Below are 27,330 nucleotides of genomic sequence, written 5' to 3'. Positions count from 1 at the left end.
AAGCGACATTATGAAGTTAATCTTGTGCCAGTATCACGGTAACGAAGTTGTTGCTTCACCTTTAAATTCAAGATGGCGGTTTCAATGTGAGGGGCGTGGTTAGTCCAGCGTCGTTTTTGACAGTTGTTAGCTAGCTTGATTAAACGTGTCAATTTACAGTATTACAGTATTATAGTACGAGTATTACATATTACAGTACAAGTAACTGTACATACCTGTTGGATTCCTCTTGTTTTCCTTCAAAAATGTCGACATATTCACTTGTTTGATGCCTCGATGATCAATACTTACAAGTCTTCCGGTACCGCTGTGATATCGGCAATTTGGAGCCCATGACAAACACTGACCACCATCGCCACCACTGCCCCCTTCAGGCCTGGCATACACACTACAGCCTTAAGTTCCATTCTTGCTGCCACTGAAAGACATTTGGAAGTTTAAAAAAAAGGACAATTAAGATTATCTCAAGAATGTATTTATATGCTTTTGTATAAGATAGGTAGACCAAGAGACAAAAAAGTAGAAGCCTTAGAGTGCTTTGTGCTCATCAATCTTTCCTCCAAAATGTCTTCTTAAACCCTCTGGGCATCTCCCGGTGCACTCACGTGCATATAAAACATTCCATTACGTCCGTTAAAAGTCAACATTGTGTGCCTGAATGCTGAGAAGTGCAGCTATTGTGAGTGAATTGAGGACCGGCAAACACATCACAGCAAATCATAGCAATCTACCATGCCATAAGGCTATTTCATACAAGATGGTATCATAAAGTCATCTTCACAATAACAAGGAAGATAGTCGATGTGACGGGTATAATGCAATATTTACATTATTTACTGCACAACAGCAGTAGCAAAGACAAGCAATGCTAATATCATTAAATGCTAACAGAGTTATAATTTCCTTTTCATCCAATTTCCATTTTTTGTTAGCTATCCTACAGTCATAAAAGGGTTTATTAGTATGGTTAAAGGCGTGAAAAAATAAAAACAACAAAGCCCATTGAGTGACCCCTCATATTAAAGTGCACGTTGAGACCCGTACAGACCTGTTGTTGTTTTTGGTCGTACTCCACATACGACAAAAAAAATGACCTTTAGCAAGAAAATCAGTAGAAATCGTGACAAACAAAGCAGCTGCGGCTTTAACAAAGCTTTGGGTGAAGCAACCCCTGGGGCCATTCTCCAAAGGGTGCGTTGATCCACCTGTCATTAGCGGCCTTTAAGAGGCGGGGGTTTAACCTCTCCTCCCTGGCTGAGTGGTCACACTCTGCAGGGGCCTAATGAAGGGTCTGGGAAGCTAAGTGAGGCCTGCAGGGGTCGCAGGTCGACACACAACACAGCTCTAATCTACTCTGGGGGTGAGGGGGGGGGGTTCATTTGTGAGTGTTCATTTGTTAGAAATTAAATTACAGACCTGTATACTGTATTATAACTTTATTTATATAATGGACCTCATACTCTCTGCGGTTGAGTACACTTAAAAAAAAAAGAGGAACTCCAGTTGTCAAACAATAAGTCGTGTTCATGAAGTCTCCTGCTGAGCTCAGAATCCAGATCCATAAAAAACAAGATTGTGGATGTCCCACAGGGAATTTGACGTCCCACTCCAAGCATGCCTTGCGTCACGTGATGTTCATGCTCTGACAGCCAGGAAGGAGAAGCTGGGCTCTCGGCCAAGCGGTGAGCTCATGGGAGGGATTTCATTACAAATATGGAAGTTATTTCACTTTTGGGGGGGTGAATGTCATTATTCGCATACATATTTCACATATATTTATATGTGAATATGAATGTAATAAAGTTGACGAAGACTTCAACTATCGTTCAACGGGTCAATGCTGCCCTCCAGTGTCTACAAGGTGTACTGCACTATATAACTTTTTCTCCTTTGTAATATAATGACAATTTAATGCTGGTAAACTTCAAATGGTAAAAAAAAACACATAAAAACGCGTTTATTATCAAATTATGTTTCTTGGAATTAGGGTCGTCACTAGGTTCTGAGGACAGGGGGCTTCGCCCACTGGAGATGCACAGGTTATGAATGGATGTAGTAGATATTAGGAAATACAAAAAACAAATAACGAATAAAGAATATGGCTGCCAAATATTTGTATTAAATTTTTGGCAACTGAAATGGTTGGAATTCCCTGTCCGGAAATCCTATAGACTCACCTTTCCAGTAGATGGCGCTACTCTCTCACGCTTTATATTTCTTTGCTCTGACTCCTACAATTTAATAGAGGTGGTGGAGGGATTATTGTTATCGTTAATCCAGGCTACCTGGCTACCTCGCTAACTGGCTACTAGCTACATAGCTACCTAGCTACCAAGCTACCTCGCTAACTGGCTACATAGCTACATAGCTACATAGCTACATAGCTACATAGCTACCTAGCTACATAGCTACCTCGCTAACTGGCTACTAGCTACCTAGCTACCAAGCTACCTCGCTAACTGGCCACATAGCTACATACCTACATAGCTACCTAGCTACATGGCTACCCAGCTACATGGCTACCTAGTTACATACTAGCTACCTGGCTAACTAGCTACCTAGCTAACTGGCTACCTATCTATCACAAATGACAGCATTTTGACTTCCGGTAGAGGTCTCTCCCGTCTTACTCTACGCTGCTGACTCCTAAAAATCGATGATATAATAATTATGAACTAATAATACTGCCTTTGTGTCTATTAGGTGTTCAATGTGAAAAACATAATAAGAACTCCCCGTCGGGGAATCGAACCCCGGTCTTCCGCGTGACAGGCGGAGATACTGTCCACTATACTAACGAGGAGGCGTTATTCGTTAGTTCTGCCAGCATGTGAAATATCGTCATCCAGGGACTGTATTCCCCACCCACAGTTTGAGCCCCGACTAAAAACGCGAGTCATACACAATAGTTATGTTTAAATGTGCACTTTATTTTTATATACTGTAGAAAAACAAAGGTATCCACTTTTAGGCAACAGTTTCATGAGTTCTTCAATGAAGTCTTCTTGAACACAACACGACCATCACGCTTCCCTTTCACACACACACACGCGCACATACACACACACACTTGTGCAGTGGTCCCGCGGCTAAAAGTGATGGAGCCAAGCGTGGTGATGATGATGATGATGAAGAAGTAGGCCACAAAGATGTCAGTCATGAATTTCCTCTCCAATTAATGAAAATGAATTATTAAAAAAAGCCCCCCCCGCCCCCCCCCCAACACATCAAACGGCCAAAATAAGACAGTTTAGTTGGTGTAAGAAAAAAGGACATTTAAATAGACGACACTTCATAATTACCACACTTCCTGTTCACTTCAGGAACATCTGACATATCACCGTCATGTACTCCCCAAGCCCCGCCCCCGGCCCCGCCCCATACAGTACACACACACACACACACCACGTCACATTTGTCTGGAAAGGTCTTCACCCCACCCGGCTGGAGCATCTAGAACCGTTCCGTTCACTCACCAAAAGACGAGACCTCGTGTTCATTCATTCACATCAACTGTTGTGGCTGTAGGCAACCACCCACCCCCTCCTACAACATTGGTTCTGCAACACACCATCTAACTTTTCCTGGTCCGCTCTAGAACATCTAGAATAGTGTTTTCCTCCTGCGTGTCTGCGGTTAGATTCTAGAACATGTTTGTTTGCAAGTGATGCAGGGTCCACTTGGGCACAGGTCTGGTGTTCAAACTGGAGAACCTGCCACTGGTTACTGTAGAACATGTCTGGTTGCAAGAGACGGGTAGACTCTAGAACCGCCCCGGGGTCCACTTGTCCACGGGTCTGGTGTTCACACTCTAGAACATACCCTGCCTTTCCCTTGAGAGCTGCTAGTTGTTCCATTCTAGAACGTTGATATCACCCTCTCTCTGCAGGAGGCCCAAGGCCAGACTCTAGAACAGGCTTGGTTGGCACCTGTAGATCAATTCCAGAGTTCCACCTCTGACTAGAACATGCCGAGCGTTGCAGTCTCGGGCTACGTTGGGGAGTCAACGACACGTTCATTTGCAACCTGTTTCACTCTAGAACAGGCCAAATGTTCTAGAGTTAAATTCTAGTACAGGCTTAGTGTTGCACTCTAGAGCTGCTTCCATGTTACACAGGTCTGTAGAGCTGGGCTGAGGCTACATTCTAGATCTCTGGTTGCTTAAGGGTACGCTCAAGAAGAACACCAGGGTTTGGTGCTAGAACATAGCGAGCACCGAGGTTAGATTCTTGAACCAAATGCCAACCTTGCTTTCTACAAGAGCTGGAAGCTTTGACTCTAGAACGGACTGAAAAATGCTAGAACAGACCAGAGGCAACACTGAGAAGTATGCTCTAGAACAGGCATGGTACTCTGGAGCATACGTGTGGTTATCCTGCAGATCAATCCAACAGGAGTGCTGTCTAACTCTAGAACATGGGGTTCCACTCAAACAACCCCAAGGTTTGACCCTAGAACAGGCCCCAACATCGCTGAACAGTCTTGGTCTTAAACTTGTTGCACTCTAGAGCTGGTTCCGAGTCACACAGGTCTTTAGAGTTGGCCCGAGTCTACACTCTAGATCTGGTTCCGAGTCACAAAGGTCTCTAGATCTGGTTCCGAGTCACACAGGTCTCTAGGGCTGGTTCCGAGTCACACAGGTCTCTAGGGCTGGTTCCGAGTCACACAGGTCTCTAGAGCTGGTTACGAGTCACAAAGGTCTCTAGATCTGGTTCCGAGTCACACAGGTCTCTAGGACTGGTTCCGAGTCACACAGGTCTCTAGGGCTGGTTCCGAGTCACACAGGTCTCTAGAGCTGGTTCCGAGTCACACAGGTCTCTTGGGCTGGTTCCGAGTCACACAGGTCTCTAGGGCTGGTTCCGAGTCTACACTCTAGAACCAGGGTCTATTATTACATTTGTCACTGTAATATCAGGTGGATTAAGGGTATGCTCAAGGAGAACCCCATGGTTTCATTCTAGAACATATCAAGCATTGCACTCTAGGGCTGGCCTGAAGCTCGGTTCTTGAGCCGCAGTCTGTTATTTCAAGTCCCAACTTTGCTTTCCACGAGAGTCTAAGGTTACACTCAGGCAGAACCCCAACCTTTTTGTTCAATTCTAGTACATGTTTGATGCCGCACTCTAGGACTGGTTCTCCGTTACACATTGCCTGAGGTTACGTTCTAGAGCCTGAGTCCTTTAATACTCATCTCTAATGTCAGGTCGCTTAAAAGGTCTTAAAAGGTATGCTTCAAGAACCCCGAGGTTTCTCTCAGTCCAGATGCTTCATCGCTGAATAGGCTGAGTATTCAATTCTAGTACGTTTGATGCTGCACTCCACAGCTGATTCTATGTTACACAGGCCTCCAGAACTGGGCTGATGGTACATTCAGGCCAGATGCTACGTTCCTGAACAAGCTAGGGGCCCGGAGTTCCATTCTAGAGTGTATCCTCAGGCCAACTATGGTGTGAAACGTTCGGCATCTTCTCGAATGAAAACTTGGAGGTTCTTGAGCGTGTTAAGAACTTACAGAAGATTACAGAGAGGTGTGTAAAAACGGACTCAAGCTCTAGAATATAACCTCAGTTCTAGAGAACCAGCTCTAGAGTGTTGAGGTGAAGTTGTTGTTGTGCGTAGCAGCTAGTATGTACTCCAAGGAACCCTTGGCGGTCTTCTTGAGTGCAACCTGAGAACTCTTGCAGAAAGCAAAGTGAGGTCGTAATAAGACTGCTAGATTCTGACCTGAGACCAGCTCTAGAGGGCATTGTTTGGCAGGTTCTAGTGTGCAACCGTGGGGTTCTTCTTGACTGCAGCCCTAGTACTCTTGCAGAAAACAAAGTGAGATCATAATAAGACTCTGGTGCTAGATTCTGACCTGAGACCAGCTCTAGAGGGCATTGTTTGGCAGGTTCTAGTGTGCAACCGTGGGGTTCTTCTTGATTGCAGCCCTAGAACTCTTGCAGAAAGCAAAGTGAGATCGTAATAAGACTCTGGTGCTGGATTCTGACCTGAGACCGGCTCTGGAGTGCATCGTTTGGCAAGTTCTAGAAGTGACTCCGGTTCTAGAGGTTTCATTGAAGAAGAGCATGCAAGATTTTACACCCCTGAACAGGCATGGTGTTAAATTTGTGAGCCGGTTCTAAAGCAGGCCTTCACAGAACACAGGCTACTTCTATCGGGAAGTGTTCTAGAATAACAAGCAATTTGTGATCCATGTAAACGCAATACATTGTCAATGATAGACACCAACCTTTGGATCATATTTCAACCATAGCAGCGTGGTGGGTGGTGATGTGGAACCCACTGATGCGGAACCCACTGATGCGGAACCCACTGATGCGGAACCCACTGATGCGGAACCCACTGCGTACTAGAAGAACACCAGGAAGATGAAAGTAGACGAAACCTTCCCAACAAGCACACTCATTCACAAGAGATCCATAATATAATATAATAATAATAATAATAATAATAATAATACAGTAGATCTCCGTTCTTCCCGAGGGCTATGAAGATGTATGTAGATGTATGCAGCAATAAAAATGTAATTCATAATACTCAGTTATTATTATTATGCATTTTAAATGCAACCCATAGCAGGCATACGGTATCAAGTATTGTACTGCAATTGGTCATAGCATCTTCCTGCTGGAAAATGTTGCCATTGAAGCAAGCTCGGCGAATACGCGGGGATCTACTGTATAGTGACATCACAGGCAAAGCAAGTACGACACGAAGGTGGATTGACGCCACGGCGGCGCCGTGCCCGTCGCCGACACGCAGGCCTGGCGGCGAAGGCGGTACAGTACAGGAGAAGACAAGTATTTCCAGGATTATTAGGTCAGTTTTTGCCGTCATTTGGCTTGACAAAAGTTTGGCTACGTCGCTTTTTTCGCTTTGCGAGCAGTTCTTCCTCCTGTGCGTGTTTTTCTTTTCAATGCGTTGAGGTGGTCTTACCCAAGATGGCCGTGTGCGTCGGCCTCCACGGCGGCCGTCGAATGAAATGCTCTACTTCTTGGAGGCGTTATGTGCAAAACGTGCGCAGAAAAGTCGGGACTAGACGTCGGGAGGAAGTTGGTCGTCGGGGGTGTCGTCATCTTGGAGCTTTGATTCTTCGTCTTCTGCTGCTTCCTGGTCCTTGGCGGGGGTCTCGAAGGCAACGGGTTCAATGGAGCTAAGCTGGTAGTAAAGGAGAGGGGCGGAGTCTGTGCCAACATCGTTTGGGTTCTCCTCTTCCTGGTTGATGCACAACACGGTGGCCCCGGTGGGGAAGGGCCCCTGCAGGAGGACTTCCTCCACCTGCGGCTCCTCCGCCTGCCCGGGAAGCTCCGCCAGCATTCCCAGAGGCTCCGCCTGCACCTCCCTCTCCAGCCTGTCCTGCTCCTCGGCGCTCTGCAGGTGCAACACGGCCGTCTCGTTCTCCCGCTCCAGGATGTCCTCCTCCTTCTCCGCCTCGGAGACGTACGCCTCCTGGGACGGGGATCCCACCGGGACCGGCAGCAACATTCTCCTCTTCTCCAGGTCCAGCTTCATGATGGTGTGCAGGTAGTGCGTTCGGACACGCAGGGGATTGAACTCCACGCGGCCCGCTAGGTTGCCGCAGCCGTCCCTGGAGCATCCGCACGGGAAGGACATTCGGTCCACCTGGAGGACCAAGCGGGCCGCAGTTTAGACTCCCGAAACAGCCGTAATACGTGACCAAAAGGCTTCGCTGCACATCTTAAAAACAGCTAACTGCATGAAACTTGGTCAGGACGGAGCACGTATTTTCGTGTCACAGTAATCCTGACGTATATTACTATATTATTAATATTCTCCTCCGCAGTATATCAGGAATCTACGCATACCAATGTACTTCCACCAGGACAGCTTTGAAATAACAAATACAATACGTATTACAAAAAGTACACATCTTAAAATAAAGTTGTGCCAACTACTCGGCTTCATGTTCAATTGTAATGTTAGCACTAGCCATGCTAGCACTAGCCATGACGCTAGCACAAGCCATGATGCTAGCACCAGCCATGATGCTAGCACTAGCCATGCTAGCACTAGCCATGATGCTAGCACTAGTCATGCTAGCACTAGCCATGATGCTAGCACTACCCATGCTAGCACTAGCCATGATGCTAGCACTACCCATGCTAGCACTAGCCATGATGCTAGCACTACCCATGCTAGCACTAGCTATCTTAGCACTAGCCATGCTAGCACTAGCTATCTTAGCACTAGCCATCTTAACACTAGCGATGCTAGCACTAGCCATCATGTTCAATTGTAATGTTAGCACAAGCCATGATGCTAGCACAAGCCATGATGCTAGCACTAGCCATAATGCTAGCACTAGCCATGCTAGCACTAGCCATGATGCTAGCACTAGCCATGATGCTAGCACTACCCATGCTAGCATTAGCTATCTTAGCACTAGCCATGCTAGCACTAGCTATCTTAGCATTAGCCATGCTAGCACTAGCTATTTTAGCACTAGCCATCTTAGCACTAGCCATGCTAGCACTAGCCATGCTAGCACTAGCTATCTTAGCACTAGCCATCTTAGCACTAGCAATGCTAGCACTAGCCATGCTAGCACTGGATATCTTAGCACTAGCCATGCTAGCACTAGCTATCTTAGCACTAGCTATCTTAGCACTAGCTATCTTAGCACTAGCGATGCTAGCACTAGCCATCTTAGCACTAGCCATCTTAGCACTAGCTATATTTACCTGGCATTTGATGCCAGCCTGGCTGCAGCCGCAGCGGCGAGGGTCGCAGTACAGGCGGCAGTCGCAGCCGCATTCCTCCCGGGACAGGCGGATGGCCCGCAGCTCCGTTTTCTCCCTGGCGTCGATGCGGGCGATGCCGGAGGCCCGCAGGAGCGCCCGTCGTCTCTTGGTGGGCAGCGGCTGCAGGAAGAAGCAGTCGTCCACCTCCACGGCGTCCATGTCCAGGTCCTCGTCCGACACGTCGTCCAGGGTCAGCAGGTCGGCCTGGGCGCACTCCACCGTGCCGTTCCTGGTCAGCTGTGGAGGACACCCGGGGCTCAATGGTGAGCTTCTGTTTTAGGCTTGGACACGCGGCTCATGGAACGCTGGAGTAGCACTCCTGTCATTTCACAATCTTTGACATGTATGTTTATGGCAGCTTGTTAAAAACGACACGGGGCTCTTGTCACATACAGGATCTTTGACTGGCGTTTTTGTAGAAGGTCCTTAAAAGCAGCAGACTACTCCTGTCAAATATAGGATCTTTGAGTTGCACTAGGTCCTTACTTGCATTTTTGAAGCAGATCCTCAAAAACAGCACTCCTTAAGGATCATTGACTTGGTAGCAGACGACTAGGTTGTTAAAAACAGCAAAACACTCTTGTCAAATAAAGGATCTTTGACTCGATAGAGCACTCCTGTCAAATAAAGGATCTTTGACTCGTGTTTCTTGTGGTAGGCCATTGAAAACAGCAAAGCACTCCTGTGGAATGAAGGATCTTTGACTCGAGAGAGCACTCTTGTCAAATAAAGGATCTTTGCCTCGTTTTATTTTTTTGTAGCAGGTAGAACTTAATAATTGCAGCACAGTCCTGAAGGATCTTTGACGTTACAGCAGACCGCTCCTGTCAAATAAAGGATCTCTGACTTGATGGAGCACTCCTGTCTAATAAAGGATCTTTGACTCAATAGACCACCCTTGGGGAATAAAGGATCTTTGACAGCAGATCGTTGACTTGATAGCAGAAGTTGTTAAAAACAGCAAAACACTCCTGTCAAATAAAAGATCTTTGACTCGATAGAGTGCTCCTGTCAAATACAGGATCTTTGCCTCGTTTTATTTTTTTGTAGCAGGTAGGACCTTAAAAATTGCAGAGCAGTCCTGAAGGATCTTTGATATCTACAGCAGACCGCTCCTGTCAAATAAATGATCTTTGACTCACGTTTGTTGCGGTAGGTCGTTAAAAACAGCGAAGCGCATTTTTTTCTCGGTTGTTAAAAACAGTTGAGCACTCGTGTCATATTTTCACAATACATCCTCAACAACAGCAGTGCACTCCTGTCCCATAGAGGATCTTTGATTAGTGTTTTGGTAGTGGAACCTTGCAGACAGCAGAGCACTCCCGTCCTATAAAACATCTTGGAGTAGCGTTTTTGCTGACGTGACGTGGCCAAGCGTGGAGTGTACCTAATGAAGTGGCTGGCGCTTTACCTTCAGCTTGCGCGCGTTGAGCTTCTCCTGGCGTAGGTGCTGACGTAAGGTGTGGCGGTGGCTGCTCTCCTGCTCCCTGGCGAACTCGCCCAGCGTGTAGCGGCGGATGGACGAGTGGTGGTGGTCCATACCCAGCGAGCTGCCCCCCTGGCTGGGCACGCTGGTGAAGCCCTGCCGACGGGGGAAGTAATACACCGTCACCGCGTCGAAGCGCACGCGCTTGCTTCCCGGCGACGGCTTGTGTCGTCTGAGGATGGAGGTGGCTGACCGGGAGGAGAAGGAAAAAGGTTGAAACGTGGAACGGCGGTCGTGAATTTGATTCGAGGTTCCTCACGGGTGAGTTCGCTCCTGGAGGGGGGGTTGAGGCTGTCGCAGCTGTCGGCGCTGTCGCTGCTGGAGATGTCATCGTCAGAGTCTTTGGGCGTCGAGAAGGGAGAGACGTGGTCCACCTCTTCGTATCGTCGTTTGAGGCCGAGGGACGAGCCTGCCTCCATGGAAACTGTGTCTGGGGTGGGAGGGGGGGCACGCTCAGCAAATAGACGCCACGCAGACAGTCCGCCCGTTAAAGGCTGAACCCAAGTAACATGCTCGGAAATCTGACATCAGCCCCCCAGAAATGACGCAGACTACTTAAGGTGAGAAATCATTGGCATGAACAGATGTGGCTGTAGGCAACCTCCCCATTCAATTTTTTTTTTTCATTCGGCATCTGTTTTTCTTTCTTCCTTTGGGCTTTTTCGTGATTGAAGGAAGATCCGCATACTAATCTTAGCTTGAGCATTTTATATTCCGGATTCCCTTCCTGATGAATACCAGTAACACTTACTCGTGGAGAATCGAACCCAGGGCGTTTGCTCCGAATGCCACAGTGCTAAAATCAAAGACGACCTGCACCGTCAAGAAAGGCCTCCCACTCCCACGCCTTGACCTCACGGCATTTCCACTATTGTTGTAATAGTGGCACATATAACTCATTTATTACCAAATCAAACCCTTTTACTCTGCTCCGGGAACCATTTTGGGTTCCCAATTCTTCCGCAAATGATGCCATTGTTTTTTTTTTTTGACATTGAAGCATATGATGGGAAAATACTACTAAATATATCCTGTACTGCAGTATTTTTACTCAATTTAATCACTGAAATATATTTCCAAATAGTGGTCATTTGTAAGGAAACTGTAAATATAGATTAAAATATGGAAATAAAAGAAGCAGTGTGGTATGGATTAATAATCAATGAATAAAGGCGTAATAGTGGAGATGTGATAGTGATGATGACGGTGCAGTTTGCAGCAGGAGGTAGAAAAACATGTAAATATTATGCATATATATTGATTATGAATGTATTTGATATACATATAGAAGCTGTGGGGTTTATTAAACACATATAAGCATAAATAGGTCAAATAAGATCGCTTTCTTACCTGGGCCACAAACAAGCAGCTTGTTCTTTGTCCAAAGATCATGGATTAGATGTCAGCTCCAAGGAATAAAATGCACCTTTTGTTAGAAGCAGCAGCTTTTAAGGAGATGTTGGAGGTGGAAGCTCCACAGTCATTGTTCCATCAGCAGGGCCAAAGCACCGCGAACATTCCTCTCTCTCCGGTGTGGAAAAGGGGGCATTAAGAAGGTTTATTTCAGCGCCATTTCAACGGTGTTTTTCTTTAAAGTCCTAGATTTTTGGATGGGGGGTTTAAAATGGAGAAAAGCGCTGACATCTTTGTCGTCGTTGTTGTTCGCCCACCGCCTCTCTCACCGGGGGCCGGGTTCGGTTCTTTGTCTTCTCGCTTTTGACGTTTAACTTCTGATGGCTGTCAAGAACGTCGTCGTCTTTTTTTTTTTATGTGTGAGGGGAACGAGAAGACGAAGGTTTTGGAGCGGTTTCGACCCCGGCCGGCCCTGGTGGAGAGAGAGAATGTAACAATGGCGGTGGCAGAGCTAGCTACCTCCCGGCGGGCTTATATATATATAGTGTGGCGTGACGTCACTGACGACGACACACATATCGATAGTGGTGATACCAACGGTGCTGGCTGTGTCCGTTTGACACGAGCGTGATGAGATCGATATGTTTCTGTTCGCCTGTATGATGGCGAATTCTGAATGCAGGAGGTATTGCAAAAATGATCAAAAAGTCATGAGTTATTACAGAAAATGGTGCAAATATAGAAATAGAAATATATGGAAAAAGCATGAAAAATATTGTGAGTTAAAATTTCAAGTGTCATTTTTCAAGCAAATCCTCAAAAACAGCAGATCACTCCTTAAGGATCGTTGACTTGGTAGCAGACGACTAGGTTGTTAAAAACAGCAAAACACTCTTGTCAAATAAAGGATCTTTGACTTGATAGAGCACTAATGTAAAATAAAGGATATTTGACTCATGTTTCTTGTGGTAGGCCATTGAAAACAGCAAAGCACTCCTGTGGAATGAAGGATCTTTGACTCGATAGAGCACTCATGTCAAATAAAGGATCTTTGACTCGCATTTCTTGTGGTAGGCCATTGAAAACAGCAAAGCATTCCTGTGGAATGAATGATCTTTGACTTGATAGAGCACTCATGTCAAATAAAGGATCTTTGACTCGCGTTTCTTGTGGTAGGCCATTGAAAACAGCAAAGCACTCCTGTGGAATGAAGGATCTTTGACGCTCCTGTCAAATAAAGGATCTCTGACTTGATGGAGCACTCCTGTCTAATAAAGGATCTTTGGCTCAATATCCCACCCTTGTGGAATAAAGGATCTTTGACTTACATTTTTTAAGCAGATCCACAAAAACAGCAGATCGTTGACTTGAAAACAGACTACTAGGTTGTTAAAAACAGCAAAATACTCTTGTCAAATAAAGGATCTTTGACTCGATGGAGCACTCCTGTCAAATAAAAGGATCTTTGACTCACGTTTCTTGTGGTAGGCCATTGAAAACAGCAAAGCACTCCTGTGGAATGAAGGATCTTTTGACGCTACTGCAAACCGCTCCTGTCGAATAAAGGATCTCTGACTTGATAGAGCGCTCCTGTCTAATAAAGGATCTTTGTCTCAATATCCCACCCTTGTGGAGTAAAGGATCTTTGACGCTACTGCAAACCGCTCCTGTCGAATAAAGGATCTCAGACTTGATGGAGCACTCCTGTCTAATAAAGGATCTTTGACTCATTATCCCACCCTTGTGGAATAAAGGATCTTCGACTTACATTTTTGAAGCAGATCCACAAAAACAGCAGATTGTTATCTTGAAAACAGACTACTAGGTTGTTAAAAACAGCAAAACACTCTTGTCAAATAAAGGATCTTTGACTCGATAGAGCACTAATGTCAAATAAAGGATCTTTGACTCGATAGAGCACTAATGTCAAATAAAAGATCTTTGACTCGATTGAGCACTAATGTCAAATAAAAGATCTTTGACTGGTGTTTCTTGTGGTAGGCCATTGAAAACAGCAAAGCACTCCTGTGGAATGAAGGATCTTTGACGCTACTGCAAACCGCTCCTGTCAAATAAAGGATCTCTGACTTGATGGAGCACTCCTGTCTAATAAAGGATCTTTGACTCAATATCCCACCCTTGTGGAATAAAGGATCTTTGACTTACATTTTTTAAGCAGATCCACAAAAACAGCAGATCGTTGACTTGAAAACAGACTACTAGGTTGTTAAAAACAGCAAAACACTCTTGTCAAATAAAGGATCTTTGACTCGATAGAGCACTAATGTCAAATAAAGGATCTTTGACTTGCATTTCTTGTGGTAGGCCATTGAAAACAGCAAAGCACTCCTGTGGAATGAAGGATCTTTGACGCTACTGCAAACCGCTCCTGTCAAATAAAGGATCTCTGACTTGATGGAGCACTCCTGTCTAATAAAGGATCTTTGTCTCAATATCCCACCCTTGTGGAATAAAGGATCTTTGACGCTACTGCAAACCGCTCCTGTCGAATAAAGGATCTCTGACTGGATGGAGCACTCCTGTCTAATAAAGGATCTTTGACTCATTATCCCACCCTTATGGAATAAAGGATCTTCGACTTACATTTTTGAAACAGATCCACAAAAACAGCATATCGTTGACTTGAAAGCAGACTACTAGGTTGTTAAAAACAGCAAAACACTCTTGTCAAATAAAGGATCTTTGACTCGATGGAGCACTCCTGTCAAATAAAGGATCTTTGACTCACGTTTCTTGTGGTAGGCCATTGAAAACAGCAAAGCACTCCTGTGGAATGAAGGATCTTTGACGCTACTGCAAACCGCTCCTGTCAAATAAAGGATCTCTGACTTGATGGAGCACTCCTGTCTAATAAAGGATCTTTGACTCAATGTCCCACCCTTGTGGAGTAAAGGATCTTTGACGCTACTGCAAACCGCTCCTGTCGAATAAAGGATCTCTGACTTGATGGAGCACTCCTGTCTAATAAAGGATCTTTGACTCATTATCCCACCCTTGTGGAATAAAGGATCTTCGACTTACATTTTTGAAGCAGATCCGCAAAAACAGCAGATCGTTGACTTGAAAACAGACTACTAGGTTGTTAAAAACGGCAAAACACTCTCGCCAAATCTTTGACTCGATAGAGCACTCCTGTCAAATAAAGGATCTTTGCCTCGTTTTATTTTTTTTGCAGCAGGTAGGACCTTAAAAATTGCAGAGCAGTCCTGAAGGATCTTTGATGCTACAGCAGACCGCTCCTGTCAAATAAAGGATCTTTGACTCATGTTTGTTGCAGTAGGTCGTTAAAAAAGCCAAGCACTAAAAATATTGCGAGTTAAAATTTCCTCAAGTGTAATTTTTCAATTGTCATTTTTGAAGCAAATCCTCAAAAACAGCAGATCACTCCTTCAGGATCGTTGACTTGGTAGCAGACGACTAGGTTGTTAAAAACAGCAAAACACTCTCGTCAAATAAAGGATCTTTGACTTGATGGAGCACTCCTGTCTAATAAAGGATCTTTGCCTCGTTTTATTTTTTTTGCAGCAGGTAGGACCTTAAAAATTGCAGAGCAGTCCTGAAGGATCTTTGATGCTACAGCAGACCGCTCCTGTCAAATAAATGATCTTTGACTCATGTTTGTTGCAGTAGGTCGTTAAAAAAAGCAAAGCATTAAAAATATTGAAAAAAGTCCAAATTTTAAGTGTTGGAAAATCTGTCAAAAATGAAAACATTTTAAATTAAGGAAACAAAGCATATAAATGTCATTATAAAAATAAAATACAAATTCAAGTGTTACCAAAAAACGGTCAATTAAAATACGTTGCATAAAATGCAATATTGTTTAATTGATCCCAGACATATTTGCCTAAAACCTTTCTGCCGATTCGGTCCCCACCCTGCCGGATTGATACCATAACTGACAGTATCGCCCACTAAAAGACGTCCCGTCACGGGCATGAAGCCAGGCTGGGAAATTGGTTGTTTTCACTTGTATTGTAAGTATTGTATGTAAACTCCTATGAGCATCAACACCCCCCCCCCCCCCCCCCCCCAAAAAAGTTGAGTTGCATCATGTATAGCACGTGCCGTCCCACCAGGTTGTACCTTATGATGACCACTAGTGGGCAGCTGCTGTGACGGTTCTTTCCTTTATGACAACTTTTCCTTAGCTTGGAAGCGTTGTAGCTCCAGTGGACTGAAGTGTATTTTTCTTCAATGCAGTTCGGCCAATCGGTCGGCTTATCTAAGAATGACACAAGTTCAGTAAATCAGGACAAAAAAGTACTATTCCAAATGAAAATATCATAAAAAGGGGGTTTATTTTTGCAGGTATATGAAAGAACGGGTCAGGTTTGCGTACGCATGACGGGGACATGAGTGAACGCAAACATGAAAAACGTCTAACTGACCACGAAGCAGGGACCCTTTTCATAGTCTTTTACATATGCTGGAAAACATGATTAAAAAAAATAATAATAATAAACACTTCACGTGGTGATGTGTTAGGAAAATACTTTGTACTTCTACAGTATTTGGGTCCTGACTGAAAACGCAGTAATGCGAAACAAGACACTAAGTAAAGTGTGTTCATTGCTGGATTCCACTTTTCCTTCAAGACCCTGCTTTAACACAATTGGTGGGTTCTCTCACACACACACACACACACACACACACACACACACACACACACACACACACACACACATATATATATACACACAGTGATTCCAGACGCAGCCGCCGCCCCGCCCACACTGGCCGAGGAGACGTAAAGAAGAGAGAAGAGGAAAGAAGAGCATCCCCATGGAGGAGTAAAAAGGAGGCGGAAGGCTTCGTCACCGTGGTAACAGTCACTCCCTCCCCAGAGTAAAAGGGGAGGGGAAAAAAGCCTCCAGAGGCTTCATTGCTGGGGGGGGGGGCGTCCGTGCGATGCGGTCACTTGAGGATGACATGGTAGCCGTCGTTGGAGTCATCTGCAAGAACATCACAAGCGTAGATTAGACAAGCACCACCAGGAAAGAACATCTTTGTTCCGATACCTTTCATTGTGTCCAAAATAAAACAAACTTCATCCTGGAAGTTCTGGATCATCTGCAAAGAAAGAGGAAGAAGATGTTACGGGATAGAAGAACATTTTAGTAGTTGAAGGTCCGGGAGCCGACCTCGTCGCTGACCAGCACGTGGATGCCGGTGGGACCCTGCTTGAAGATCTGGTTGATCTGCCTGGGAGAGATGTTGAAGAGCTGGGCGATCTTCTCCGTCAGCTCGACCGCCGTCAGCTCCTCCAGGTAGACGGCGTGGTAGACTGCGGTCGACACCACACGTCATATATTAAGGGTTTGACCCCTTTCGTACTGTCATGCTGTTTTAAACCAAACTTTTCATGATTGAGGGGAAGCCGCCCAAAGGTCCATGGCCCCGTGTCCAAGGTCTAAGAAGTGCTTGGGCCCCCCTCGGCAGCAACAACTGCAACCAAGCGTTTGCGATAACTTGCAATGAGTGTCCCCCAGCGCCGTGTGATGCAGATGGCCGACATTCTCCTTTAGCAGAATTCATGCTAAATGGTCCCAGATCGTTACACTACCACCACCATATTTTGCTGTTGCGGAGATGTTCTTTTTTTGGAGACTGGCTGGTGCGTTTCAGCACGAGGTCACCAACAGATGGCTCGACATTCTACTTGAGCAGAATTCATGCTAAATGGTCCCAGACCGTTACACTACCACCACCATATTTTGCTGTTTTGTCGAGATGTTCTTTTTTTGGAGACCGGCTCATGCGTTTCAGTGCGAGGTCACCAACAGATGGCCCGACATTCGACTTCAGCGGAATTCATGCTTCCATTTATCCCAGCAAAATGGTCCAAGACCATCAGACTACCACCACCATATTTTGCTGTTGCGGAGATGTTCTTTTGTTGGAGACTGGCTGGTGCGTTTCAGCGCAAGGTCACCAACAGATGGCTCAACATTCTCCTTGAGCAGAATTAATGCTTCTATTTATCCCAGCAAAATGGTCCCAGACCGTTACACTACCACCACCATATTTTGCTGTTTTGTCGAGATGTTCTTTTTTTGGAGACTGGCTCATGCGTTTCAGTGCGAGGTCACTAACAGATGGTCCGACATTCGACTTCAGCAGAATTCATGCTAACATTTATCCCAGCAAAATGGTCCCAGACCATTACACTACCACCACCATATTTTGCTGTTGCGGAGATGTTCTTTTTTTGGAGACCGGCTGATGCGTTTCAGTGCGAGGTCACCAACAGATGGTCCGACATTCTACTTGAGCAGAATTCATGCTTCTATTTATCCCAGCAAAATGGTCCAAGACCATCAGACTACCACCACCATATTTTGCTGTTGCGGAGATGTTCTTTTTTTGGAGACTGGCTCATGCGTTTCAGTGCGAGGTCACCAACAGATGGCCCGACATTCTACTTGAGCAGAATTCATGCTTCTATTTATCCCAGCAAAATGGTCCCAGACCATTACACTACCACCACCATATTTTGCTGTTGCAGAGAGGTTCTTTTTTTTGGAGACTGGTTGGTGCGTTTCAGCGCAAGGTCACCAACAGATGGCCCGACATTCTACTTGAGCAGAATTCATGCTTCTATTTATCCCAGCAAAATGGTCCCAGACCATTACACTACCACCACCATATTTTGCTGTCGCAGAGATGTTCTTTTTTTGGAACTTTAACGGCAGATGTAACGAGACATGACATGTCAAACTAGAATAGTAAAAGTATAAAAAGAAGCTTTCTGGGCGGGCTTCCCAGGAGTGACATGATTTCTGATGCAAAGACACCAACACAGGTTCCAGTGTAGCACAAAAAGGAGCACTGACTGAAGAACGTGTTGCTGGCGGCGTCTCCGTTCTCGTGTTTGGGCTGCTGCTCACGGGCCTGCTGCGACTCCTGACACACGTAGATGGTCAGCCTCGGACGTACCACCCTGTACACACACACACACACACAAGTACAAGCGGTCCTCATGTCCACCCTTCCGAGGGCGGTACTCACCGTCCTTTTAGTGCATTGAAAAGCCGAATGCCGTCCGCTGGACCGCAGATCTGAATGACATCCTCCCTGGTCAGCTTCAACAGGTCCGCTCCTGGGACAAAGACCCACCTCTGACTTGTTGAAAACGGAAACTAAAACGGGGATCTAACCTGAGAAGTTGGTGAAGAGGCGGCAGAAGGGCGAGAAGCGGTTTCGGAGAAGCCACTGCTGTGCATCTTGTGGCGTGGCCGCAGGTAACAAATTCTTGAGGGGAAAAACCACATTAACTCCCAAAAAAAAAGAGACGTTTTAGACACGTTTGAGTGATCTTTCAAGGCCTCAACATTATTATTATGTTCTATGGCTACATAAACCAGGAAGCTACCAAAAGGAAAATGTTTCTTTCTACCTTATTCTGTTCTTTAGTAATCATCAGTAGAACATAGGCAAGTTTCAGGAAAATATCAGCTCCCGACTACTTTGCGAAAAGATACATTTCAAGCATAACAAATGACATCACAGAGCTAGCCGCTAGCACTTACGTCCGCTACATGAACAACGGGCTCAGGCTGGTGGTTGGGTGACCCGTTTCTAGAAAAGGACCAGAGGAAGACGGAGTGAGCGTGTCATTAGCACAGCAGGAAGGCGAGCTAGCAAGAGCGCGGCGTACCCTTCCGCCACCGGGAAGCTGTTTGGCGTGCTGTTGAAGGCCGGCGATGGGGAGTTGTTGACGTACGTAACCTCTGGCCACGGAGAGCACTGAGGGAGAGGAAGAGACACACGCTTTGAGGAGCCATCTTAGGTTGGGTCACAGTCTCTACAGCAGGGGTGTTCACAGTGTGGCCCTGGAGCATTGGTAGGTACAGTATACCAAACGTTAAATCGTTAGGAATGAGTAAATGTTTAGATACGAACCATCGGCTACAATAATACTTTTACAATATTTTTTTTTTACAATTTGCACAACAATTTCCCCACATTCTGACTTTAAGGGCAATAATAACCAAGACGATCCATAACAGAATAAAAAAATCCAAATACTCAAAATGATCCAAATGTCATAAAATTAGGGCTGCAAGGATTATTGAAATAAATCTAATTTTTTTGGCAATGAAACGGAAGGAAAACAAAAAGTTAAAAAACAAGTATACATACATAGTATACATAGTCCTAAAAATAGCCACCAGTTATACAAGCAAATAAAACACTTGATTATCTAAAACAGGGGGTCTCAAACATGCGGCCCGCGGGCCAAATGTGGCCCGCAGGACACTAGTTTGAGGCCCCCCGCCTTGATATGAAAGTTTTATGTTTGATATGGATGCTGTATGGTATCATGTACCCAGAAAAAAATATTACATTTGATTAATGTTCGTGTTAAAGGTTAAATAACTATTAATAGTTAGCCTCCCTATCCGTGTGGAAGTGGTAAGTTTTTGGCTATTTAAGTGTAAAGGAAATAACTCGGAGGCTACCGTTTAGGTCGCTAGCTCTCTAGTTTGCGAGTTAGCATGTGTCTCAAGACCCTGTAGTTGCGCAATATGTTGTAAATAAAAAAAAAAAAGAGTATAAATGTGACTATAGTCGTGTTTTGTCATGTCTACAGGGCTCTAATAATGCTTTGTTCATTTTAATATGAAAAAATAATTTGTCTACCCACCAACTATATGTGCTTTCTTAAGTTTTTATTATTATTATTATTATATTTATTTATTACTGATTGATTTTCTTTGTTTATTTTTCATCTTATTTTGTGCAGAAAAATAAAAAATGAAGATATTTGAGAACAGTGGAATGTTTTATCAGAGCTTTTATTGTAGAAAATCGGAACCAAAGCACTGAAAAAGTTTGTATATTTTTCTGTTTTTAATAAATGTGTTGTTTTTTTTTTTGGGGGGGGGGGGACCTGATGCAGCCCAGCCTTGCCCAGACCCTAGCTCCAGTGGCCCCCAGGTAAATTGAGTTTGAGACCCCTATGTTGTTCATATTTGGTGTCTATTTATTCTCCGCATTATTATTATTATTATTATTTATTAATATTATTAATACTTATCTTCTTTTGTGTCTGTTATTATATGGGAGCCAGGCAACGACATTTCGTTGGCAATTTCACTACTGTGTTTTTGTGCAATGACAATAAAGGGGGTCTATGTCTATGTCTATTTAACCAATTGGTCTTTCATTATTTGGTGAAATGTTTGATTTTTTTACTTGTAAATTTATTGTTGCTCTTTTACTTGATTTAAAAAAAAAATAAGATTCTGACAGACTGAAAATAATCGTGGAAATAATCCAAAGGAAAGTGCAGTAGTTCACGACGACTCCAAATAAGAAGCAAAACAATCCAGGAAGTAAGGGAAATAATCATTCTGAATGACTGCACTGCTGTCAATAAAGTTATGATGTACTGTATGACAGGAAGTGAATGCACCGACCTCGGTGAGGATGGTGGTTTCATAGGATGGTTGGTACTTCTCCTTCTCCTGCGGCGCCCTCTTCTCCATCTTCTCCCGGTCTGTCTTCTGCTTCCTGTCGGCACCTTTAGGCTGAAATCAGGGTTTAGTTTGCCGTCACCATCATCACTTCTTCTTCTTCTTCTCGTCCTGGGCCTCACCTTGAAAACTTTGACCTGACAGGAGGCGGAGTGGAGGTGCTCGGTGTACTCGCCGCCCTCGTTCTCTTTGAAGGTGTCGATCTGGATGCGGAAAGGAACGCCCTTCTCGCCGCCGTGCTTGCGCATGGTAAACTCCGTGCTGATGCAGTGAACCTACCGGCGAGCAAACGCACAAATCAGGATCCGAGGCCACCGACTCGGAGGGTGAACGGGTAAAACTGAGCTTTTGGTTTAGTCTCATAACGACACGTGGGACTTGATCACAGATTTAAAGCTTATTTAACAACACAACAGGAAGTTGATTTTGACTTTGAGTGAATGGAACTTGTCATTGCAACGCCTCATACACAGCTGGTGTACCAGAGAATAAGAAGGCGTAGCATGAGGGATCAGCGTTGCCAACTTTTTATGGTTTTACTGGACATTTTTGAAGACGGAATTTGTGTCACATTCCAACAATATGATTCAACAAGATGTGGAAAACTCTACAGTCAACTTAGAAGAAGAATGCCAAAATATTAACAGAAAATTAGAAAAAAGTCAAACTTTGACATTATACTGAGGGATATTGAAGAACAAATAGTTGTAATGTTGTAAGAAACACAAAACGAGAAATCAAGCTGTAATTTGGGGAAAACTAGGTTGGGACAAAAGTTACAATGTTATTAAAATAAGGTCAAATATTATGGGAATAAAGTCATAATCACGATGAACATTTTAGCAAAAAGAGCAGAAATGGCTGCAATTGTACAAGAATATAAGTTTAAAAAATTGTGGGGGGGGGATTCTAATGAGAAAGTGATGATCATTTTACAGAAATAATGTAAAAATATTGTCATTTTAATAGCATAATGTTAAAATATTAACGAAAAATACTAGTATGCAGATCAAAAAAATGCAAAATCAGGAAAAAGCCAAAACAAAACAAAAGTAGTCATAATATAAGACACACACAAAACAAAGTTGTGACAAAACGTCTTGGGAATAAAGTCATAATTACGGGAAGAACATTTACAAGAAGAAATATTTGTAATAATTTTAGCAAAAAGAGCAGAAATGGGCAGCAGAAACGTCTGTAATTGTGAATGATGTAAAAAAAAAAAACATTAGTTTCCAAAACTAATATAAAGATGGTGTCGTTTTAAAAATAATAGCCAAAAAAATATTTTTTAAAGTCTTTATATTATTTTTGGATGTCATTTTTGGAGCATTAGGTTGGGGAAAAGTTATAATATTATGGTAATAAAGTGTCATAATATTCTGAAAGATTATTTAATAAGACAGTGGAGATATTTGGGGGTAAAAAAACAGAATTAATTTGTATTTCTATAAACATACTTCTTTTGTACCTGCGCCATTCCCAAATATGCAAATGAGCCAATGATGACATCCAGGAGGTTCATACTACCTGGATAAAGACAGAGGTTCTCTTCGACGGTTCCCACAGGTACTCCACGGTGTTAAGCTGGGTGGGGTTGGCCCGGGGGTCCACGATGCCGACCGACATGGGGATATCTGCAGGAGATCGACACACGGTGAAAATATGACAACGGCGGGTGGCGTGGAAACGGGTTTTCTTAAGTTGCTTCCAGATGCTTCCGGTACCGACTCACCTAGGTCCAGAATACGGTCCCCGGGCCGGTTCCAGCGCCAGCCCTCCAGCTGCTGGTGCTCCGTGTACTGAAGTCGACGGTCGTGGAACACCACGCGAATGATGCTCTGCAATTTGACACACATTTGCCTTATTTTTTTGGGGTACACATTCCCTGGGAAAGGTTTTGCGTTCCTTCCCGTTGGCCTGGATTGATGGATACTTTCACTTTTACTGCATTTAGTCAGTCGGTGGCAGACACGGCAGCTACAATCTACAAGCTGGACATAATAAGAGTGAGTAAGATATTTAAAGACGTACATAATCTCCTCCTTGTGTGTCACAGTAAATGTGTTCCCTAGGGGACCTTAGTGGAGGGCGGACAGTTGTGTGGAAGACAGTTAATGACGTCAGAGGTTCAGTGCTGAGCTTTAGCTTGTGTTATTATTATGATTAGGGATGTCCCGATATCAGCCGGCGGCACGGCGGTCTGGTGGTTAGTGCGCAGACCTCACAGCTAGGAGACCAGGGTTCGGTCCCCGCCCTCGGCCATCTCTGTGTGGAGTTTGCATGTTCTCCCCGTGCATGCGTGGGTTTTCTCCGGGTACTCCGGTTTCCTCCCACATTCCAAAAAAAAACATGCTAGGTTAATTGGCCACTCCAAATTGTCCATAGGTATGAATGTGAGTGTGAATGGTTGTTTGTCTATATGTGTCCTGTGATTGGCTGGCGACCAGTCCAGGGTGTACCGCTGTACAGCTGGGATAGGCTCCAGCACCCCCGCGACCCTCGTGAGGAAAAAGCGGTAGAAAATGAATGAATGAATGAACGATATCAACCTAAAAATGCGATATCGGTTGATTCGGGTATCAGATTTTTTTTCCCGATGGTGAAAACTGATATTAAAAACATGCTGTGTTCATTCCACCACAGGAGATATATTGTTATACATCGGTATCGGTATCGGAAATTGAGAGTTGGCCAATATCAGACACCTAGTGGCCATTGTAGGATACTACATTCACAATCGGAACGCTTCTTCTGCCTTGATTTTAGTTGATTTAGCTAGTTTAGCTAGCTCGTTTAGCTAGTTCTACTCTTTAAAATGCTTCATTTAGGTCAGGGGTGGGCAAACTACGGCCCGGGGGCCACATCCGGCCCGCCAAGTGTTTGAATACGGCCCGCCCGTTCTTTCCAAAGTATTTCATTTAAAGTCAACATACAAGCTGGCATCATGGCTTGAGCCGACATTTTCATGGTTTGGCTGTTTTATCAATTTCGTTATTTGATGCAGTCTGTTGTTTACAAAGTGCTCCTGGAAAAAGGGACACAAGCATATAATTATAATAATACAAATAATAATAATAATAACAAATAATAATAAATTTATTATTATAAATTTATAACTTACTTTACATCAAATAAATGATCTCAAAGTGCCCATAAAGCAGATTGCATAACACTTTTACAGATACAATAATTCCAGGCGGGCCGTTAGTTGTAAAATATCGAGTCTGGCCCCCTGTAAATTTTGTTAAATCAATGCGGCCCGCCAGTCAAAAAGTTTGCCCACCCCTGATTTAGGTCATGAATAGATGGCTTTGGTGCTTAAAGGGTTAAGCGGTGCTCCGACGCAGGCGCCTCGCTAACTTACCTTAACCATTTTACCAGAGATTTCCGGGAGTTCGCCGATCTTGCGATTATCGAGCATGATAATTTCGTAGGACTGCCCTGCAACGACAAAGTACACAGTGGATAAAAAAAAAATGCAGCGTTCACTGTCATTGGACGGATTGCGGAGTGCGCTATAATTGGACACGCTACGGAGGTCAGGGGAAGCCAAGGAGTTGGGGCGGGAGGAGCGGCATGGCTATGCCCAGCAAGGTGTGCTGTATTTGGGCACATGTGCCGCTACAGAGGTCTGGGGTAAAACTTTAGTACTTTTCGGACATGGCGGACACGGACATGGCTCACGTCCGAGGCAGCTGATATGGTTTCTTTTATGCTTTATGGGTTATTACCACCCCCCTTCATCTCACAGCGTTTGGTACATCCGGCACACGATATGTTTTCCTGGGAAAGTGAAGGTTTGTTTACATCAAGAAAGGAGCGCTTCTTTTCCTACAAGTAATGTTTTTTTTAAAGATCATGTTAATGTTATGGATTGATTGGGTATGACGTGATAATTCCCTCATATAATTATTATATAATTATCATGCACCTTGGTGATGTCAATGTATGCTGACCTTGATTGAGGTAGGTGAGCGTTTCATCATGCAGTTTGACAGCTGGCGAGGTAGCGGCGCAGAGGACATACTGGAAGGGAAGGATCTTGTTGTCGGCGTCCGGCGGCAGGTTGGACTCCTCCTGCTTGAAGATGGGCAGGGCCAGGACGTCGCTGGGTACGGGGAAAATAAAAATTTATTTGTTTGTAAGAAGGCGGAGCTAACAAATGTGTCAAGTGTCCAGGCCGGATGGCGTCTTTTCCTGGCAACAGAACAATTTACGACGCAAACAGCAGCTGATTGGTTGATTGCGTAACATCAAGCAGCAGATGGCGTCCCTCTGTCTTCCTAAAGGTGTCCAAACTTTTTCCATTGAAGGTCAGCGTGAAAATTGACAAGCTGCAATTTTGCCACTTTGACATATCTCAGCCTTGTGATATTGTTATTGTTACTATGGACTTTTACTTTTCCCTCGTTCTGCTGTTTTTTAAATTTATTTTCCAACTACTTTTCAATAATGTAGTAACAACCTAACCTAAATACTTTGCTTTTTATTTGTTCTAATATTACAAATTTTCTAATTTCATCTCCATGCTACTAAAATTTTACAACTTTATTGTCATGAAATTGCAACTTTTTTTCTATCTTTTAGATTATGCCTTTTTCCTGTTCCTATTTTTGACTTTATTCCCGTAAAATTATTTCCATTTCTGATATGTTTTATATTGATTTTCTAAATATTTCAGCTTTCTTTTTCAATAGTTTTTGTACATTTTTTTCTCACGATATTAGGACTTCATTTCCCAAACTTTTTTTTTGCTTGGTTTGTTCTCATAATATTACAACAAGAAAAAATACTTTATTTTTTATGAAATTTTCATATCTGTTTAACATTTTTGTTTTTATTTTCCAAGTGTTCTTCTTGTAATATTAGGAATTAATTGTCATAATATAACTTTTTCTTCTAATTTTCCAAACATTTAAAAACTTGTTACGCTTGTTTCACACATTACGACAACGTCTTTTTTATTAACTCTCATATTAAACTTTATGTCAATAAATGGTGATTTTTCCCAATTTGATTACAACTTTTTTATTTCCAAATTTTTGTTTCATTCTTGGAAAATTACTGCTGGTTGTTCTGCTGTGGGTTTTTCTTTGAGAGCTCCTAAATAATATTTTGGTGCTGTGAGCCAGTAAGGAAACGTCCCCCAGACCGCACTTTGGACACACATGGTCTAGCCACACTTTAAAAGTACACAGTAATCAAACCCAGAGAGGTGATGACACCGAAGAACAGTACCAATGATGGCAAAGAGGGAAAAAAAGTGACGACAACCACAGAACAGGAAGTGGAACTTATTACGATAAAAGAAAGCGGTCCAAAAAAGTATAACCAGGTATGGTAAGGTTTTCAAAAACCTCAACTTTTACACAAATTAGACGATGATACCAACACCACAGATAGATTGCAAGCCTCCGTTAAAAGACCAGGTTCAGTACCTCATGCTGTACGCCCCAGCCCCCAGCTCCTGTCCGATGCCTGAAAGACTGGCATCAAAGTCCTGGACCAGTCCGGACTCGATCACTTCGTCAGTCAGAGGCAACTTCAAAGCCCAGGCCATGGTGAATATGTGCGGATCTCAGCGAGGTTCGGTTCCTGGGAGCACCTTCAGTCCAAGTTGTGGTCTACCACTTTCAGCCTTTGGGAGAACGACAGCAGAGTACATTGAAATTTACATGCGTAAAAATACTTCGCCACATATGTAGGCATTACGGTAATATTAACAGTGTTATACCAACTCGACTACAACTTTAGCTACACGGCGACTGCTTGTCGCATTAAATTAAAAGACACAAAGTTTACCTTGCGGTGGCAAAGAGTGCAGCAAACACGGCGAAGGTTTTCATGCCATCATGTCGCTCTCCTTCGCTCCAGCACGACAACAAACATGTCGAGCTAGCATGTCACGCTAAGTAAGCAGCTAGCCGAGGCGATACTCGCACTTCCTGGCCTCCCCGAAGGAGCTTTTACGCAAACATTTCAGCAAACACCACGCATTTTATTTCGACCGCTAGAGTTGCGCCAAACAGGCGTGGGTCTGAGAAAATAAGCTCTAAATTTAACGTCGCTTTTGTTTGTATACCGAGTCAGGAAGAGGCGCTGCCGTAATTTCCGCTTGTGGCATTTCCGGTTTTCAAGGTAAGATGACCGCAGTGAACGCGCTGCTGCCACCTAGCGTACGGAGGCAATTTAGCAGTTTTACATTCGTTTTATTAACGTT

General features: G+C 44.1%; 3 protein-coding genes and 1 non-coding gene across 6 annotated transcripts in view; all 4 read right to left on the bottom strand.

Annotated features, from left to right (window-relative positions):
* The window catches only part of itga5 (integrin, alpha 5 (fibronectin receptor, alpha polypeptide)), a 75,890-nt gene extending 73,101 nt beyond the window's left edge, over positions 1-2,789 (bottom strand). The window contains exons 1-2 of the mRNA XM_058050649.1: positions 2,178-2,789; positions 216-418 (exon numbers count right to left, since the gene is read on the bottom strand). The gene's annotated coding sequence lies outside the window, so the exon portion shown is untranslated. The remainder of the gene's footprint in view (positions 1-215; positions 419-2,177) is intronic.
* On the bottom strand, positions 2,732-2,803 carry trnad-guc (transfer RNA aspartic acid (anticodon GUC)). The gene has a single exon. It is a non-coding gene; the product is annotated as a tRNA-Asp (tRNA).
* A 588-nt stretch (positions 2,804-3,391) lies between these two features.
* csrnp2 (cysteine-serine-rich nuclear protein 2) lies at positions 3,392-12,413 on the bottom strand. Its single transcript, XM_058052335.1, has 5 exons — positions 11,602-12,413; positions 10,511-10,681; positions 10,177-10,439; positions 8,706-9,002; positions 3,392-7,626 (listed from the first exon to the last, which is right to left on the bottom strand). The coding sequence occupies exons 2-5, from the start codon at positions 10,668-10,670 to the stop codon at positions 7,039-7,041; spliced, it is 1,308 nt and encodes a 435-aa protein (XP_057908318.1). The 5' UTR covers positions 10,671-10,681; positions 11,602-12,413; the 3' UTR covers positions 3,392-7,038.
* Positions 12,414-14,862: 2,449 nt separating this feature from the next.
* On the bottom strand, positions 14,863-27,234 carry tfcp2 (transcription factor CP2). 3 transcript variants are annotated; one of them, XR_009119819.1, is made up of 18 exons: positions 26,913-27,234; positions 26,549-26,748; positions 25,067-25,218; positions 24,475-24,551; positions 22,843-22,948; positions 22,638-22,744; positions 21,230-21,382; positions 21,051-21,161; positions 19,286-19,374; positions 19,158-19,206; positions 18,786-18,879; positions 18,637-18,727; positions 18,462-18,568; positions 16,770-16,912; positions 16,647-16,698; positions 16,328-16,580; positions 15,712-15,850; positions 14,863-15,214 (listed from the first exon to the last, which is right to left on the bottom strand). XR_009119819.1 is itself a non-coding variant. In XM_058052179.1 (16 exons), exons 2-16 carry the CDS (start codon positions 26,668-26,670, stop codon positions 16,543-16,545), a joined length of 1,491 nt encoding a protein of 496 aa, XP_057908162.1. In that variant the 5' UTR covers positions 26,671-26,748; positions 26,913-27,234; the 3' UTR covers positions 15,908-16,542. The 3 variants fall into 3 exon arrangements, 1 of the variants encoding a protein (XP_057908162.1); XR_009119818.1 differs by lacking the exon at positions 14,863-15,214 and having other exon boundaries at positions 15,677-15,850; XM_058052179.1 differs by lacking the exons at positions 14,863-15,214; positions 15,712-15,850 and having other exon boundaries at positions 15,908-16,580.
* Between the last annotated feature and the right edge of the window lie 96 nt (positions 27,235-27,330).

The sequence above is a fragment of the Doryrhamphus excisus genome, chromosome 16 (genome assembly GCF_030265055.1).
Source record: "Doryrhamphus excisus isolate RoL2022-K1 chromosome 16, RoL_Dexc_1.0, whole genome shotgun sequence".
Taxonomy (NCBI): domain Eukaryota; kingdom Metazoa; phylum Chordata; class Actinopteri; order Syngnathiformes; family Syngnathidae; genus Doryrhamphus; species Doryrhamphus excisus.
Note: the sequence above shows the minus strand (reverse complement) of the source record. Positions and strands in the feature narration are given on the sequence as shown.